The sequence below is a fragment of the Gossypium hirsutum genome, chromosome A01, assembly GCF_007990345.1.
Source record: "Gossypium hirsutum isolate 1008001.06 chromosome A01, Gossypium_hirsutum_v2.1, whole genome shotgun sequence".
Lineage (NCBI taxonomy): Eukaryota > Viridiplantae > Streptophyta > Magnoliopsida > Malvales > Malvaceae > Gossypium > Gossypium hirsutum.
This window is the reverse complement of record NC_053424.1, coordinates 17,039,017-17,058,284: the sequence shown is the minus strand read 5'-3', so window position 1 is coordinate 17,058,284 and position 19,268 is coordinate 17,039,017. Positions and strand designations below refer to the sequence as shown.

The 19,268-nt window shown below is 32.4% G+C and overlaps 1 protein-coding gene and 1 long non-coding RNA gene across 3 annotated transcripts; one reads left to right on the top strand and one right to left on the bottom strand.

Moving 5' to 3' along the window:
- Positions 1 to 484: 484 nt before the first annotated feature.
- LOC107917549 (uncharacterized) lies at positions 485 to 1,202 on the bottom strand. The gene is made up of 2 exons (XR_001689750.2): positions 1,059 to 1,202; positions 485 to 717 (listed from the first exon to the last, which is right to left on the bottom strand). It is a non-coding gene; the product is annotated as an uncharacterized lncRNA (long non-coding RNA).
- A 76-nt stretch (positions 1,203 to 1,278) lies between these two features.
- Positions 1,279 to 4,640, top strand: LOC107917546 (uncharacterized). 2 transcript variants are annotated; one of them, XR_001689749.2, is made up of 3 exons: positions 1,279 to 3,813; positions 4,036 to 4,134; positions 4,233 to 4,640. XR_001689749.2 is itself a non-coding variant. In XM_016846876.2 (2 exons), the coding sequence occupies exons 1-2, from the start codon at positions 3,967 to 3,969 to the stop codon at positions 4,446 to 4,448; spliced, it is 384 nt and encodes a 127-aa protein (XP_016702365.1). In that variant the 5' UTR covers positions 3,827 to 3,966; the 3' UTR covers positions 4,449 to 4,640. The 2 variants fall into 2 exon arrangements, 1 of the variants encoding a protein (XP_016702365.1); XM_016846876.2 differs by lacking the exon at positions 1,279 to 3,813 and having other exon boundaries at positions 3,827 to 4,134.
- Positions 4,641 to 19,268: the final 14,628 nt, after the last annotated feature.

The window sequence follows — 19,268 nt, the reverse complement described above, 5'->3', positions numbered from 1 at the left end:
GTTGTAAGTGTCAAATATTTATTCCCACATCATACCTCTCGTATGCAAGAAATAGAAAATAATATCTCACGTTCACCAAAGAAAGGTCGGTCATGGAAACATTGGACGTAAATATATTGGACGACAAATCACTTTCTAAGTCTTTTATTTAAGGAATGACAATATTTTAAAACATCAATCGAAGGCCTTCCATTCCTGTTCCGATACCCTTCATCTCAACTTAGACCAAAGCTCTTCTGGTTTCCCATTTTAATGGCATAAGCAGTCTCCATCATTGAGAAAATAACTAATAAAAAGAGTTAAATATAATATGTTATTTGATTTGTTCTATATATATTAAATTTATATTTTGATTTAATTTTATAAATTGAAAATAACATTATGTATGTGGTATCAATTTATTTTTTATGTTTAATTATTGTCTATAAAAACAATTATGTTATTGGATATGAAAATAATTAGTTTTATTTTAAAATATATATAATTAAATCAAAATTGAAATTTCATTTATACAATTTCTAGAAGGCCCAAATTTCCGGGCCCATTTTACAACTTTTAACCCAAACAAAACAAACCCAAACCCAATAGCCTAACCTAACCCTAGCCTACACAAAATCAAAAAAAGAAAAAAACCTAGCCCCCCCTAAGTTCAGCAGTCGTACCAGCATGCCCACACGCCTCCTCCTAGCTTGCTGCCACCACCAACCCCTCTGACACCTGCAAAACCAAAGCAACAAGCAAGAAAAGACAGACAACAGTAAAGCAAAAAATATTGTATTTGCTATTTTCTTTTTCAGTTATAAAAATAAAAGAAAACGAATGTAAAAAGGGGGGGAAGAACCAATTGAAAATGGGGGTTCTTTTTGGAGAATACAATAAAAAAAGAAGAAGTTTAAAACAGATTTAAAAAAGGGCCAAAGGATACTGCAATTCATTTTTTTTCTTTTTATTTGTATTTTCTTTCTTTATTTTTCGAATCTATTTACACATGCTTTCCCTATTTTAACTTTTAAAAACAGTATATATGTATATATTTACATATAAATAAAAAAATTTACCTTTTTTGATTCCCGGCCACAGTGTATGGTGGCCGGCACGGCGGCGGATGGCGGCTAGTCGGCAGCCGGATTCCTGGCCTGAGCCCGGAGGGGAAGAGAGAACTTGAGAGAGTTTTCTTGGTTTTTTTTTTTTTTAGAGAGGAGAGAAAATGAAGTGTTTAAAAAAAAAGTTTGACTTAAATAGTAGAAGTAAAACGACGCCGTTTTAAGCTGGAGGCCCAGGCGCTAAAACGAAACCGTTTAGAGCTCACCCGGCGCGACCTGACCCGCTTCCTCAGGATCCGCGTGTTTCCAACTTTTGGTCTATTTATGCCCGTGGTTCCTCTGCTTTTGAGCTGTTTTCAATTCAGTCCAAATTCCTTGATTTATTTCCTTCAAATTTGTCCCGTTAATTTTAATTCACTTTTAATTAAGTCCCCTGATTCAGCTCAAAATGCTGCGTGTAAAAGACCAAGGCTATTTTCTCTTTTGGTCCCCGTTAGTTTTAGCGTCTTTCATTTTGATCCTTATTTTCCTTTATTTACAATTTAAACCCCCTGACTTCATTGCAATTTCAATATAGTCATCAGCCTTTAACTTCAATTATTTATTTTATTATTGTCTTTACTTTTATTATGAATCTATTATTATTACTGTTCACTTTATTATTATTAGTATTATTATTAGTATTATTATTTATTATCAATATTATTATTATCATTGTTACTGTTTTTATTTTTATTACTATTATCATTATTATTTTTATTTTTCGTGTATATATTATTATTTATATTATTGTTATTATTACTATTATTAATATTATTAATAATCTTATTATTACTGTTATTTTTATTCCTTTTATTATTGTTCATTATCAATATATTATTATTATTATTATTATTATTATTATTATTATTTACATGTTATTATCTCTTTTTCTTTTTATTACGTTCTTATTACTATTATTACTATTTTTATTGCTAGTATCATTTTTATTTTATTATCATTATCATTTTTGTAATTATTATTACTATTATATTTTTATTTTTATTTAACATACTATTATTACTATTTTTTCTTATTAACCTTTATTACCATTATATTTACTACCATCATTATTAGTACTATTATTATTGTTATTACCCTTGGTATTATTTTTGTTACTATTATTTTTATTACTATTACTACTATTATTATACCGTTATTATCCCATTTATATTATTAATATTATAGTTTTTTACTTATTACTCTTTAAATGCTCTCATTTTTATTTTTATTCCTTACTTACATCATATATTATTTATTTATTTATATATCCTTTTATATCATTTTAGACCTAAAAGAGATTTATTATTTATTATCACTATTAATATTATTATCATTACTAATACTATCATTTTCTAAATAGTTTTACATAATATTTATTTATTTACCACTAGTTCTTCCTAATTTCAAATATATCTTTTTAGCTTATTTATTATTTCTTTTTTATTTTTATTCATTTTACCCATTTATCTTTTCTCTTATCACTATTATCATTCATATTCGTGTTTATGTTTATTCTGTTATGCCTGTCAATACCAAAATTTTTATTTACTTGTGCATTCTCTATTATCTCGTTTTATTACGAATTTATGTTTTATCCAACCCAAAATTAATTCTTTTATAAAGGCAATGATCCGTATTTAAAATTTCGAGAAAATTGTGCCCTAACTTACTGGGTTTCAATTTTTCTCATTTAATCTAAATAACGGAATATTCTTTTAAAATCGCAATATGAGTGTTGAATAAAATGCTTATTCTCTGAAATTCGAGGTGTTGTGCCCTAACTTACCGATTATGACATTTTGTTATTTCGAGATAAGATTTTTCGTAAATAAAGGCAATATTCGGTATTTAGAAGTTCGAGAGATCGTGTCCTAACTTACTGGGTTTTAATTTTTTTCATTTACCTTAAATAATCGAATATCCTTTTAAAAAAGGGGTTAGAATACATAAATATTAAATAAGAGGCAAGCTCATTCTCGAAGGCTCAAGATGTCATGTCATAACTTACTGGGTGTGACATTTTATTTCTTCGAGATGAGAAGTCTTTAACATTTGTTTCAATTTATTCGATCATTTTTAAATTAGCATTAATACAAAGAGGGATCGTATTTTAAATTCCTTCAAGTTTTCAAATCTTCGACACTAAGACACTAATTAATCAACTAGGTACCAATCTTTGGGCGTATCAAGGGTGCTAATCCTTCCTTGTACGTAATCGACTCCCGAACCCGTCTTTCTGATTTTCGTAGACCAAAATCATTGTTTTGATAAATCAAACTGATTATTAAAAACAATCACTCTTCGAGGTGACCCGATCACACCTCAGTAAAAAAGATTGGTGGCAACTCCTAATTTTCGTTTTCTTTTCAAAACCCAAGTCGATCCCCGTTTTTTCAAAAAATTAAATGGTTTCGGCACAATTGAATAAAAAATTGATTTTTTATTTTTTTATTCTAAGAAAAAAAATTAATTCATATAAAGTTAAAAAAACACAAAAAAATTCAAAACAAACTTATTAATAAAAACAATTTTTTTTTCAAAAAACAGTATTTTATTACTATATGTTTTATAATGTCTTAATGATGATTTCATCATAGATAAGATAAGGATGAAACAAAATTAGGCGCTTGCCGACCATGTCTCATTTAATGAGTCAAGGAATGTTTATAAATAGTCTTCTTCTCAACCATTATCACATCAATTTCTGCTCCTCTTTGCTAATTTGAAGGTATGATTCCTATTAATGCTAGTAATATGCGGATTAGTTTTTTCTTCTTTTTTTATGCATTCTTTTCTATGGTTAAGTCTATCTGCTATGAACTACCGATGATTATTTTTCTTGGATTTCTTAAAATTTTCTCACTAACATGCCATACATTTTATGCAAGTAAATATGCTTGGAACTGCCTTAAATCTTCATTCTCCTTTTTTATTTTCCGAGGAATTCAAGGTTAGAGAAAAGATTGAACCTAAAATGGGCGGAAAAAGGCAAATGGAACCCAAAGTTGGTAAAAAGGAGCATAGGGTTAAGAAAAGAAAGCTTGATCTGGTACTTAAATTGGTACTCATCCCATGATTTTTACTACTTTAATTACTATGTATGAATATCCTGGTAAACCTCACTTTGATTGTCTTCCATGGTAAAAGAAAGAGGAAATGGAGAAAATAAAGTTATGGTCAAGAGTGTTAGCCAAGATGACCGCAGTGCAAAGGCAGCTGGTAGAAGTCGTGATCTCAAATTCAAACATGGAAGACCTGCATCTCAAATGTGAACAACTCGGGGGAGTCAACAATGAGGCGGCACTACTGAATTCTATGATCCAAAACTACATTCACGTCATGCTTGGTGTGTTTGGTGGTTGATGGAGTGTCAAATACGATTATAGTTATATGTAGGCGTCCAAGATGAATATATTTAGTTTTTCAATATGTATAAGAAGCAAATTAGGTCATTCATAAGAGGAAGCACTCGAACTCTTGGATGGGAGCTTGTCTTGTACGATGTGTAACGCTTTGTTTAATATTAAATCACTAAATTCATGGTGTGTTTAAATACGTCAGCCTTGTTTGTTTTATTTGTTATTTCATGGTTTAGTTTTGGAAATTAATTTATCTCGTTAAATTTATTTAGATAATGAAAGATATGTTGGAATGTTGATTCTGTATTGAGATGATTGAATGTGAATGTCAAAGCCATTTAAATATTCCCAATTCTATAAAATAATTAAAAAGCCAACACTTGTTCGTTTCTTCTTTTAAACAACTAAAGAATTTGATTTTTGTTTATAACTCAGCATGATGTCAGATTTAACGGCTTTTAATCTTCACATAATCCTTTATTTGACTTTTTTATTTTAATTATCTTTTCTTCTTTTTAACTTTAAATTTATATTATTTCTCAAATCTCAATATGTGTTAATTTTATTAACCACATGGATATCACATTAGTAATTAATTATATTTTTAATTTTAAAAAATTTTAAAAAAATATTTTCAATATTTTTATTTTTTTTTAAAATTAAGTAATTGCTAAAGTGGTATACACGTTATTTTTTCATCTATTTTGGGTGATTTAAAAAATAATACAAATTTAAAGGCCGATGAGACAAAAAATTAAAAAAAGAGTTAAAATGACTTCTTCTTCTTCTTTTTTCTTTTTTTTTATAAAATTGAAAGGTCAAATAAATTATTATACCTTAATCTTTTGTAAAATTGATTACCAACTTCAACTTTTAGTTATTGCTATTTTCCATTATGAAAATAAATATAATCATACTGCAAAGGGAGGTTTTTACATCAATAATATAAAAATAATAATAACAAAAATAGAGTGAAAAATAAATTATTGACGAGAATGGATCTTGTTATCATATTGTCAAATAACATCACCCCAAAAATACATGCATCATTACTAAATTATTTCAGTTAGAACAAAATTATTTTTTTATTAATGTACATTGTGATATATTTTTGTAACTTTTTTCAAATAAATTTTATTTGAATTTGTAGTATTGAATTGTACTTTACCTTACTATTAATTTAGTTTATATTTCATTTTGGATTTAAGGTTTGGCATATTTTAACCTGTTTATAAATATAATCTGACTACTATTTTTTTTTCGCTATGTATAAATTTATTCTGAGTTCAGTTTATATGGACACATTTTACCATTTCTTGGTGCCCATGGGTAATGACCATGACATTGGTCAAGTAAAAATAGTGAAAAAAAATTTCTAGTTGTACCTAAAAAAAATTAAGTCATAAAATTTAAGGTCAAGACTATTTTTCAATTTTGATTTGAAGTTAAAAATTTTTATCTCACTAATATACATCTGAATCTGATTTAATTTAATTGATGATTTAAGTTAATAGAAATAAAACATATGTACACAAAATTACTTGAAACAAATTATTTCAAATAAATTAAACCTTAAATGATTCTAACTGAAAATTAATGATCCAAATGCATGGGGTGAATAACAAAACATTTTTTGAACTTTTCATCATTCAAACTTGGGTGCACTATGATGTTTGCCTTGATTGCAACGACTCTTCAGGATGGAATTCTCGATTTGGCCACTTATTTCAATTGTGGCCAACTATTCTATATAGATCGTAATATTTGGGTTGACCCTTCTCCCTAAATTCCATGCCATTCTAAATTTTGTTAGCCTGCGGCCGACTTTTGGGTGCACTACATAGTCTCAAGTTTGGGATCATCTCAAATTTAGGCAGAGGTACTTCTTATGTCGAGACATCCTTAAAGGTAAGGAATTCGTTTTCCCAAATACGTAATGTAATCTCCCAAACCTGGCCTACATGTTACGGCCAAATTTAGAAGATTACATTGGTCACTAAAATAGCCCAATAGAACTATCAAAATTTACAAAACAGACGTTTAAAATATTTTCTCATTTTAAAAAAAAACTTAGTGTGTTATTGTCTTTTCACTAAAAGATTTTTTTCCTGAAAAATGATGGATTTTAAAGTTTACTTAGAAAAAGTTGATTACCAATTTATTTACTTTTCAAAATCTCATTTACATGATATCGAAGCGGAAAAGTGATATTCCAAAATAGTTTTAATGAAGAAAAACCTGAATTTTATGCATAATTAATTCAAAATCTATGTCTCAATATCCTAAAATCAAATTAAATGTCATGCATGTCAAAAAAAACCAAAATTTAAGTCTCATGTCATAGTTCAAATACAATTCCAAATAAGATAAATTATAATATTAAGTGTAAAATACTTTTAAAGAAAAATATCAATTCGAGTAGAGACCTTCTAGATGTCGAATTAGTGTCCTAACCTTGTGGGTTATCTGTAAAGATGAAAACTACAGGGGTGAGCTTAAGAAGCTCAGTGTCTGTCCAATCACAAGAAAATCAGTGCAAAAAAATAGATAAGACATGCATAACAACAATTCTTAAAATAATCACAATCATATAGCAAGCAAAAATTGATAGTTCATTTGTGCAAGCTTATGAATGTTAATGCAATGCAAATATTAAAGAAAAGTTCCTACCCATACTCCACTACACTCCGCAGTAAGAGTTCCTTAGAACTCATCCTCCAATGCCCTTGATTACACTTTCGTGCCCCTGATTTGCACTCTCGTGCCCCTATATGCACTTCTATGCTACAGTAATTGAAAATGGATTGAATACAAGGAATAAAGCCCATTTTCACAGGTCGTATCTTATCCCGTGTGTCTAAAGTATATTTATTAGATTTCTTTGGGCAATAAACAGATTGTGAAAGTTAATTAGTATAAAGGTTCAAAAATGTATTAAATATTGTACATGAGTTGAGTATGGTATTTGTGTTTCAATTATTGAGTATACTAATTGTCGAGTAAGTTCGTGTGATCTTTATTTAGACTAGTATTTGTTTATGCTGTGTTGCATGTTTATAACTTATAATTAAATCATTATGAAATAATGAATTGGTCGTGAAGGACTAAGTTGTGAAATGTTATTTGATTATTGAAAATGATAGTGCATGAAAATGTATATGGAAATGTTGTATGATTATGAGAATGCCAAGGGATTGGAATGGATTAAAATGTTATGTTGCCAAAAGAACAAGGTATGAATGTGATATGAATAAGCACTTAAGTATATACGTATATAAATCGAGTATGAATTGGATAACATATGTTTTGCTACATTCAATTGTTGTACATGTATATGTGAATTGCTTTATAAAATCTTGATGAATGAGCAAGCTAACAATTTGATTATTCCATGGAAATGTATATGAATGTAATAGGATACCAAAAGATTTTTATATTTAGCTACATAATGTTTCCATTGTTTAATTGTTAATTTATTAAAGTAAGTTAAGTGAATTTCATATGGATTTAGTAAGCATTTGTAATTCTTATCTTGTATACTTTTGTCTCTACATAGCTCATTTTGCAGAACACGCCGATTGGATCAATCCAGAGCTCACAGTATCCAGCCTCTGATTTAATAGTCTTTTCTTTATTCCAGACTCGGTTATGTAGCATGTATATAGGTTTGGTTGTGATCAAGTTTTTTTTTTATGTTTAAATGATGAATTTGGAAAGTTGTTGTAATGGTTTATATGTAATGTTGATTTTAAAGGTTTATATGGTATGCTTTGATGACATGAATGGTATATATATTTCTAATTGATGTATTCATGGCTTCGAATCAAGAATGAGTTTGATTATAGGTGATGTTTGAATGAAGTGTTAAGGCATGAATGTTAAATGACATTTGCTAAGTTTGACACCTATTTGGTCAAGCTTGATAGATGTTAGAGTATGTTTTAGCATGATTAAAGGTGAGACTTGGTAATTTTATCATGGAAAAATGTACAATTGCAATATAGGTTACTATGCATGATTGAACCATATGAATGGAACATTTCGATATCAAATTTAGTTGGTTGTTTCCATAATGTTTATAACTTGTTTGTGATGGTGCCAATATGGCATATTGGTTAGGCACTATTAGGATGTTACGTGACATGTTTTAACTTGGTTTTGTAGTGTTTAGAATAAGATTACAAGTTGTCTATGTGTACTTGAAAGTTACCTTAATGTTTAGCTTGATTTAATTACCAAAATAGCATATTATGGTGTCACACGGTTAGCCACATGGTCCTGTCACAAACGACCATATGTCATTGGGAAATATGTTGCATTTAGGTCATACAGTTTTCGATTGTCACGAGGGTTGGCCACACACTCGTGTGAGTACTGTAGTTATGGTAAGTCAAATTGCCACATGGTTGCAGTGAGTTACACGACCCAGTCACACAGTCATGTGACTCCAATGCTACATGGTTTCAGCCTGTCACACGGCTTGGCCACACGACCGTGTAACCCTTATTTTGTACTTTTGTCTTTCTTTTGTGAAAAGTTTCAAATCAGTCCTTGTTTGATTCCAGGTTGATTTTAGAACTTTTGTAAGCTCAGTTTAAGCCCGATCTTGTATGTAAAGCATGATTTGCATGATGTATTAGATTTAATGTGTAGCGACGTAAAAATTTTAGCTCGGTCGCTAATTGAGGCAATTTATTAAAAATTTGAAAACTGAAGTTTGATTTTGAAATAAAATGGAGTCGCCACCGATCCTTTTTCTTAGGTGTGATCGGACACCTATTAGATTTCTTTTTTAAAACAAAAAGAAAGCCGAGCTTAGGTCTACGTCAAAAGCCAGATAAAAATTAGGGTTCGGGAGTCGGTTACGTGCGAGGAAGGTATTAGCACCCTCGCGACGCCCAAAATTGGTATCTTATAAACAGATGTTGTCTTGATTTTCAAAAATACAAGTTCAATATAAGATTTAATCGCGGTCCAATTGAAAAGACATGAAATTTTAGTTTCCAGTTTTTAAGAAGGATATACCGTTTTAACACGAGCCGACAAATTCCATCCAACATAGCGATGAAACTTACGGTTTAATGTTAAATCGATACATTGCCTCACTTATTAAAAAACAAGAATAAGATTTTCGAAATAATGTAAAGCAAATTGATGTGAAATAAAAATAAATAAAAGAGCCAGAAATACATTGAAGCAAATAACGAATATGACAATAATATATAAAAAAAACAATAACAATACATGCAAGATTAAATGTAATAATAGTATCAAATATGAGAAAACAATGAATATACATATAAGAAATGATATTAAGAGTATGGACGTAATATATTTTTGTACACACATATATATAAGTAGTAATAATGTTAGAAATATACTATATATATTATTTGAACTATACATGAAGTGATAAAAATATATAACTAGTAATGTTAAAGTATATACATAATAATAAATATTGAAAGATGTATGTACATAGCGTATATAAAAAATATATATATACATAATATAATATGTAAAAAGATAACATAGTATTCGAAATATATGCACGATGAAAATACAATATTAAAAAGTATATACACAAAAAAATGCGCATGTAATATAATAGTTAAATATTGACATAATATATACATATTGGGAATAATGATATATATAAAAAAAATCCTATTACGTAAATATACACCTATATATCAAATATATACATATAGAATACAACAGGTACTAAGATTAAGGACAATAAATAAGGATAAAAATATATACATGAAGTAGTGTAAATGTAGCACCCCAAACCCGGCCCAGACGTTATGACCGGATCCGACATGCCACATCGAAGCGTTCAAAACATTTTATATTGTTGATCCGGAAAAACTTACTTAGTGTTTTAAAAGATAATTTCATTATAGGTTAAAGTGAATGGAAGCTGTGCACCAGGTAGGAAACCGGAAAAGAGGTGGTGAGTCCATCGGACCGCTTAAGTACCAAGCTCCCTTCGGATCCAATCCTAGACATGCATACCGCCATTGCCACACCTTAATGTCATGGATATTTCTAGGAAACCGATTTTGATTAAGTCATTTTTAGGAAAAGTGATTAATTTTGGAAAATACTTTCATTGCGGAAGCTTTACTTGTTGTCTTGTTATTTTGAAATCAATTGTTGTTTTTGAAAACGCGCCCTAAAGCTATCTAATTTCAACAGTTAAAATAAGTAATACCTATCTTAGTAATACATATTAAAACCATCAAAAATAATTAAGCGGCCTTATTACATTTAAAAACCCAAAACTTCAAACGTAAATAAAAGGATGTCCAGTTCACCAGAAGAAAATCAAACTTTCAGAACGGGTGGCCACTCCAAATTCCCTCACAGCTCTAAGCCCACTATGGTTGGGGATTTCCTACATGGATGAAAATAAAAGGGGTGAATTTGGGGAAACTCAGTGTGTAAGGAAAACCCATTCAAAGCCCAAGTCAGCTCAAGCCCATTGGGCCTAAGCCCATTCAGGTAACAGTGATACTGGGCTAGAGCCCTTTTCAGATTACAATAAACTGGGCCTTAGCCCCTTATTCAGATAACAGTATGGCCCATAGGCCCATTTCAAAATACATGCAACATCAATAAACATATGCAAGCCCATTTGGGGAGACTACTCAACCCACCAACCACTACACTCCACCCGTACCAGCCATACACTCCATGTGGGGAATAGCTCAACCCACCCAGCCCAACACTCCACAGTTGCAGCCTTGCTGCTCAGTTAACAGTAAATTGAGGCAAAACCTCCAGTACGTGGACAAGCCAGTTTCAGTACTTCCTCTATCAATATCCCAATCCCATGCATCAGATAATAACAACATGGCATGCAGTAAATAACAACATGGCATGCAGTAAATAACAACATGGCATGCAGTAAATAACAACAGTCAAACATGCATTTAGGTCAATTTAACCCTAGGGGTATTTCGATAATTTATCTACTAGGGGTAAAACTGTAAATTTCCCACTTTTTAAAGGTATTTCAGTAATTTATCTATTTTAGGGTTTTCATGCATATTCCTACTTTTCACGTACTAACAGAATCACGTACCGAAGGTTCTTACCGAATTGGGCCCGTTGGCCCATCATTCCAATTTTGGCCCATTAAGCCCAAAAATATCGAAGGCACAGAAATCATGCACTTTGCAGTCCAAATTTTGCAGCTTACCAAAAACATTAATCGATTTACCTCACGAGCATTCGCACACTCGCAAATCTACAAAATACCGATTTTCGGCATTTCGGCTTTTCGACTTTTGCCGATCTAGACTAAGAAAGAGGGTGTTAGTTACACACCTGTTTGCGACGATATGCTGACGAGATCCACACACGAACCGCCTACAATTGGATTACTAACACGTTAATCTAACTATTCAAATACAAACTACGTATTAATCCCTTACAATATTCGGCCAACCACACCGACAGATCATAGTAAGCTTATAAGAAATCAATAAGCAACTCATTAACAAATTTTTGTCAATGTTTATCACATAATCATAATCTCACTGCAAGCTATCTTCCTGAACAACAGTCACTAAATCATTTATAACTGGAGCTACGAAACTCCAAATCAAGTGCCGTTAATTTTACCTGAAAATAGACTCCTATATCTTCTATCCATAAAATTTTCATAATTTTTGGTTTAGCCAATCAATACCAGATTTTTCTTAAAGTTTCCCATATTTCACTGTTTGACTAATCTGACCACTCTTCATTACGAATCAAATTTCTCATTGTACAGAATTCAAAATATGTTCTCGTTTATTTCATTTGAAACTAGACTCAACAAGCTTTAATTACATAATTTATTCAGCTTCTAATTCATCTCTCACAATTTATGGTGATTTTCCAAAGTCACGTTACTGCTGCTGTCCCAAGCAGATTTATTACCAAATTCACTCTTTCACACCTAACTTGCATGCTTGTTATTCAAACATGTATATCACCAATCAATCATCACATATCTATGATTTTACTTAAGTATAATCTCCATTTCATCATTTTAAAGCACAACATGTTAGCCAATTTTTCCCCTTAGCATCTAAGGCACATGCATGCTCATTTGTTTGGCTCAACTTCACCTATCTTCCATTTTTCATCAAAAGAACATGAAACAACAACCATTTCCTTCATTTTAATTCATAACTAAATGCTCACAACATAACTAAAAATCAAAATATGCTTCAAGAGTTAAGGTGGAATCAAGAAGAACTCATGAACCTCAAAATAGAAGTAAAGTACCAAGAACTTACCTTCAATTTTCCTCCTCCTAGTGACCGAATACTCAAGAGTTTTCTCCTCTCCTTTCTCTTCTCTAACTTTCAGCTATGATGAACAAAGATGGACAAAACTTTGTTCTTTTCACCCCTTTTTCTTTTAATAAAATTTCATATTTCATCCATTTAATTCTTTAATACAAAAGACATGAAATTCCCATCATGGAACATTTACCTAACCCATTATCATGAAACATTTACCTAACCCATTATCAATTTGTATCAATTTGTACCATAAATTATGGATATCAAGTGCACGTTTTGTCTACAACAACATGATGGCTGGCCACTTCATGTAAAATGGGAGGTTTGTCATGCAAATCCTCCTATTTTGCACTCCTATTTATTTGGCCACTTCAATTTAGCCTATAGCATTTTCAAACATTTTCACATAGGTCCTATTTCATAATTTCACTCACAAATGACAAAATCAAAGCATGAAAATTTGCCAACATTCACAGAATTCCCGAAAATTGGGGCGTTACAGTAAAAATATATGGTTAATAGAAACAAAAAATAGAAATAAAAAAATATACACGATAATACTACATAAATACATATATATATATATATATATTAAAATGAATACATAATATCATTAGAATAACATAATAGGTATAGTAATAACTATAAAGATATATGAAAATAATACTATATAGAAGGTATATATATATACCGGTATAATAAAATCAACCAATATTAATAATAAATATAATAGGGTGAAATAGATATAATAACATGTACATAATGCAATAAATGTATATACGTATGTGGTAAAATGTGAGAAAATGTACACGACATACATAAAAATAAGGTGTTTAAAATACATGCATAATATAGTATTTAAGATGTACACATAAGATAGTACAAAAATAATACTAACATGGTATTAAAAAATATATATAACATAGTATTTAGGAACATATATATGATATAAAAATATATACATGGAAGATTATAAGAAAATATAATTAATAATATTGAAAATATATGTATATAATATATATAACATAATATTAAAATACATATAATATATTAAAATATATATATAATATAATACATAAGTATATTACATACGCATACATATATAAAAGATTATACACTACGACATGTAATAAATACAATAAATATAATAAATATAAATATTATAATTAATACATAACAGAAAATGAAAACAAGTAAATTGAAAATAAAGCAGTAAACTAACAAAAGGACTAAATCGAACATAAAACACAATTTTGGGGTGAAATTAGAAATAAAATGGGGCACAGGGCCAAATTGTAACACGCACGTGACTTAGAGGGACCAAGAGCGCAATATTCCAAGTTATCAAAACGTAGCGCATGCATGGGGACCAAATTGCAAAGCGCGACAATTAATAGGGCCAATTTGTAAATAAATATAAACCCGATTTAAAACACAAAAAATGCGGAAGGACTGATTGCGAAAATAGCCCTTCCCTTAAAAAACATGCGGATCTTATCTGGAGCGGGTCGGGTTGACCTGACCCGGGGTCAAAACGACGTCGTTTTTCGTTTAATGGGGGGACCAAAACGGTGCGTTTTGGTCCCTATAAAAGCCAAAAAAAAATTTAATTTCATTTGAAACGGGGAAAGGAAAAAAAGGGGGGAGAGAAGAAGGAGAGAAGAGGGAGAGGGGGAGGGAAGGGATTCCGGCCAAAGGGGGCCGATCACCGGTCCGTCACCGGACCTTCGCCGGCACCGGCGCCAGCCACCGTACACGGTGGCTGGAAAGGTAAATTTTTTATTTTTTTTATTTTTTTAAACTATTTCTTTTATATTTTTATATGTTTTAGTATTATTTGTAATGGAAAAGAAAAAAAAGAACGTAAGTCGATTCGAAAATAAAAAAATAGAAATCACCTTGGTTCTTTTTATTTCGATTTTTGGTTTCCTGATTCTCTGATGTTGGTGGTGTTTGAAAGACTATCCTCTGTGTTAAGATTGTAGTATTTGTATATCAACTGTTTTTCAAAGAATTGAAAAGTTTCTCCTCCTCCTCTTTATAACATTTTGATTCGGGTTTTATAACCCCTTTTTTACATCCATTTTCTATTATTTCTGTCCTGTCTTCTTTTTGATTTCTTGCAGGTGCAGAGGGATGGTTGAGGTGACCCTAGAGTAGGTGGCAGAGGTAAGTGGCCGAAAGGTAGGTGGCTGGTGTCAGGGGTGGTTGCGGCGCTGAGGTGATTTAGGGTTTTAGTTCTTTGAAACCCTAAATCTAAAGTTGGGTCAAAGATTGGGCCTCTTAGGTTTGGGCTAGGGTTAGTTGGGTAGGTTTAATTGGGCTGAGGGTGTGTTTTGTAATGGGTATTGGATTCAATTTGTAGATGGGTTTAGAGTATTGTATACGGGCCTGGGTTTAATGGGCTGAATGGGTAGTTAGGTTAGTAGTATTTGGGTTTGGTTTGTAATGAATGACCCAAAATTGGCCTATAACAGCTGCCCCTCTTTGCTCATTGTCGTGCAACGGGAATAGAGCTAAGACACAAAGAAAGGCCAATTTCGTCCAGTCTTGCCGAGTCTTGACCTCTTTGGTGCTCTTCTTGTTCAGGTAGTTTACTTTCGGTCCACCGCATCTTGTAGCCTTGGTTCAATCCATTGCATCTTCTGACATATGCTTTGTAGCTTCAATCTACTCCAATGCAACTTCAAGGATATAAGATTTGTAACTTCGATCAGCTTCACTGTAACTTCAAAAAGATAAGATCTACAACTTCAATCTGCTCTTCTACTGTTTCAGTGAGATAAGGTTTGTAGTCTTCTCTTCTGCAACTTTAGAAAGGCAAGATCTGATATCCTCGGTCAGCTCTACTGCAACTTCAAGGAGACAAGACTTGCAACTTTGGCATGCTTCACTGCGACTTCAGGGAGGCCAAATCTAGTGTCCTTCCATCATCTCCAATCTTTATTCTTTACTTGGCATGTGATCCTGAGCTCAACTCATTTCTCGTAATATGAATTGACTCTTTAAAATAGACATTAAAACAAAAATTAAAAATAGCTCAGCACGTGAGCCAAGGCTCAACTCACTTCTCGCAATATGAGTTGATTTTTGACAAACAGAAATTTAAAATACCTCAGCGTGTCCTGAGGCTCAACTCACCTCTCGTAATATGAATTGACTCTTTAAAACAGACATTAAAACAGGAATTAAAAATAGCTCAGCACATGAGCCAATGCTCAACTCACTTCTCGTAATATGAGTTGATTTTTGACAAACAGAAATTTAAAATACCTCAGCGTGTCCTGAGGCTCAACTCACCTCTCTTAATATGAATTGACTCTTTAAAACAGACATTAAAATAGAAATTAAAAATAGCTCAGCATGTGAGCCAAGGCTCAACTCACTTCTCGCAATATGAGTTGATTTTTGAAAAATATAAATTGAAAAAACAGAAATTGAAAACTCCTCAGCATGTGAGCCGAGGCTCAACTCACCTCTCGCAATATGAGTTGATTTTTGACAAACAGAAATTGAAATTACCTCAGCATGTCCTAAGGCTCAACTCACCTCTCGCAACATGAGTTGATTTTTTCTTTTTTCTTTTTTTTGAAAGAACGAAATTAAAAATACCTCAACGTGTCTTGAGGCTTAACTCATTTCTCGAAATATGAGTTGAATTTTAAAAACAGAACTAAAAACATCAAAATATCAAAACCTGTCATCTGGTGGAACTCAGGTGTCTTTTCTTTTGATTCAGTACATCTATCATCACATCTTTTTGCTCTACTGGAGTACCTATATATGTCATGCATGATGTTATCATGATATGCACATGTTAGTCTTAAATGCCTTTATGCCTACATGATTATGTTATGCGCTTTGGACTTATTAGTCATATGTCCTTTTTCATAACGGTTTTTGAGGATCTGCATTCACTGCTTTGACTCTTGACTTTCTCTTCAGGCTTTGTACCCGTTTTCAAGCTTCACGAGTAATCTGTGCTTCTCAGACATCACTCTTTTTCCCCTGGTTGAACTTTGTCCTTGCTTTGAGGCTCTTGTATTTATCAAATTTTCATCCAAGTAATGCTTAACATTTCTTTTGTTTAGAGTATGTCATTTCACTATTTATCATGTAAATAAACCACATAATGAGATGCATGAAAATGGTCAGGTAGGGAAAAAAAAAGGATACCTCACATTCATTTATTTCAAAGGTAACAAACAAAGAAAGTTAACCAAGAATAGTAAAAAAGTATCATAAAAAGAAGAGGATCGCATTCAACAGATACAAATGCTCTAGATATTCAACACATGAACTCTTCCACGTTCTTAATCAAGAATTTTTTCAAGCATGGCTTATTGTGTAGAAGATTTCGAGCTTTTACAATGCTTCAAATACTGTAGTCTTGCTGTTTGACCCACTGTTCAAAACGCCTTGCTCTTTAAGCCCAGTGTTTGTTTCATTAGGACGCCCTTTCGGGTTTTCATCCTAATATTACGTGTTAATCAAGACGCCCTTTTCGCGTTTTCACCTTGATCTCTTTGTTTTTTTTAGATGTCCTCTTCGGGTTTTAATCTTGATTTCTTTTTTTTAAACATAATATTTCTTCACAGCATCTGAGTTCACAAGATTCGGTAACTCCTTCCCATCCATCTCGGTGAGAATCAGAGCTCCGCCCAAGAATGCTTTCTTTACGATGTATGGTCCTTCCCAATTCGATGCCCATTTTTCTCGCAGGTCTTTTTATTTTAGGAGAATCTTTCTAAGCACGAGTTCTCCTTCGTGGAACTCTCTTGGCCGTACTTTCTTGTCATGGGCCGCGATCATTCTCTTCTGGTACATCTGTCCATGACAGATTGCCTTTAAGCATTTTTCTTCAATAAAATTTAGCTGGTCATATCGAGCTTGAACCCACTTTGCCTCCTCTAATTTTGACTCTATTAAGACTCGTAGAGAAGGGATCTCAACTTCGATAGGTAGTACAGCTTCCATTCCATAGACTAGAGAGAAAGGAGTTGCTCCCGTAGACGTCCACACAGATGTGCGATATGCATACAAAGCAAATGGTAGCTTCTCGTGCCAATCTTTATATGTCTCGGTCATTTTCCCAATAATCTTCTTAATATTCTTGTTGGCCGCTTCAACAGCTCCGTTCATTTTCGGGCGATAGGGTGATGAGTTATCATGCTTTATTTGAAATTGCTCACACATTTCCTTCATCATCTTGTTGTTCAGATTCATGGCGTTATCTGAAATGATTCTTTCAGGCAAACCATATCAACAAATGATTTCCTTTTTCAAAAACCTACAAACTACGGTCTTTGTCACATTGGCAAATGAAGCGGCTTCTATCCATTTTGTGAAGTAATCAATAACCACAAAAATGAATCGGTGTCCATTAGAAGCTTTTGGGGAAATTGGCCCTATAACATCCATGCCCCACATAGAAAAAGGCCACGGAGAAGTCATGACATGAAGGGGCAAAGGGGCTACATGAATTTTATCACCATAAATTTAACATTTGTGGCATTTCCGTGCAAAACTAATGCAGTCACTTTCCATCGTCAGCCAGTAATAGTCGAGTCTCATAATCTTCCTGGCCATAGTGAAACCATTGGCATGTGTCCCACAAATTCCTTCATAGACATCTTCAAGTATTTTTCTGGCCTCAACAGCATCCACGCATCTCAAGAGCACCTGATCTTTTCCTCTTTTGTACAGGATGTTCCTATCAAGAACGAATCCCACTGACATTCTTCTAATTGTTCTTTTGTCGTTCTCATTTGCTTGTTCGGGATACTTTTGATTCTTGACATATTCTAAGATATCGTAGAACCATGGTCGTCCGTCTGTCTCTTTCTCAATGCTACAACAGTGTGCAGGGACCTTGTATATGCTCATTTTGAGGGGCATTATTTTCGTTTCTCTACTTGCTTTGAATATTGAAGCCAAAGTGGTCAGGGCATCAGCCAATTGGTTTTCTTCTCTTGGGAAGTAATTAAAAGTTATTTCTTTGAATTCTTTAACCAGTCCTGCCACTAGGTCGTTGTATTTGACTAATTTCGAATCCCTCACTTCTCAATCTCCACGATTTGGTATATCACCAGCGCTGAGTCTCCGTATACCTCTAAAGTTTTGATGTTTCGTTCAATTGCTGCACGAAGTCCCATGATACAGGCCTCATATTCCGCTATGTTATTGGTACAGAAGAAATTCAGCCTGGCAGTAAACGGATAATGGTTCCCTTCTAGTGATACTAATACTGTTCCAATCCCGTGCCCCAATGCATTCGATGCACCATCAAAGCTCATCTTCCATGACTTCTCTTTTGCTGACTCGCATTCTTTTTCCCTGATGCACATCAAGTCTTCATCTGGGAAATCAAATCTCAATGGCTCGTATTCCTCTGTTGTTCGAGTTGTTAAGAAATCAGCTATTGCACTTCCTTTTATTGACTTTTGACTCACATAGATGATGTCGTACTCCGATAGTAAGATCTGCCATCGTGCCATTCTTCCTGAGAGTGCAGGTGACTC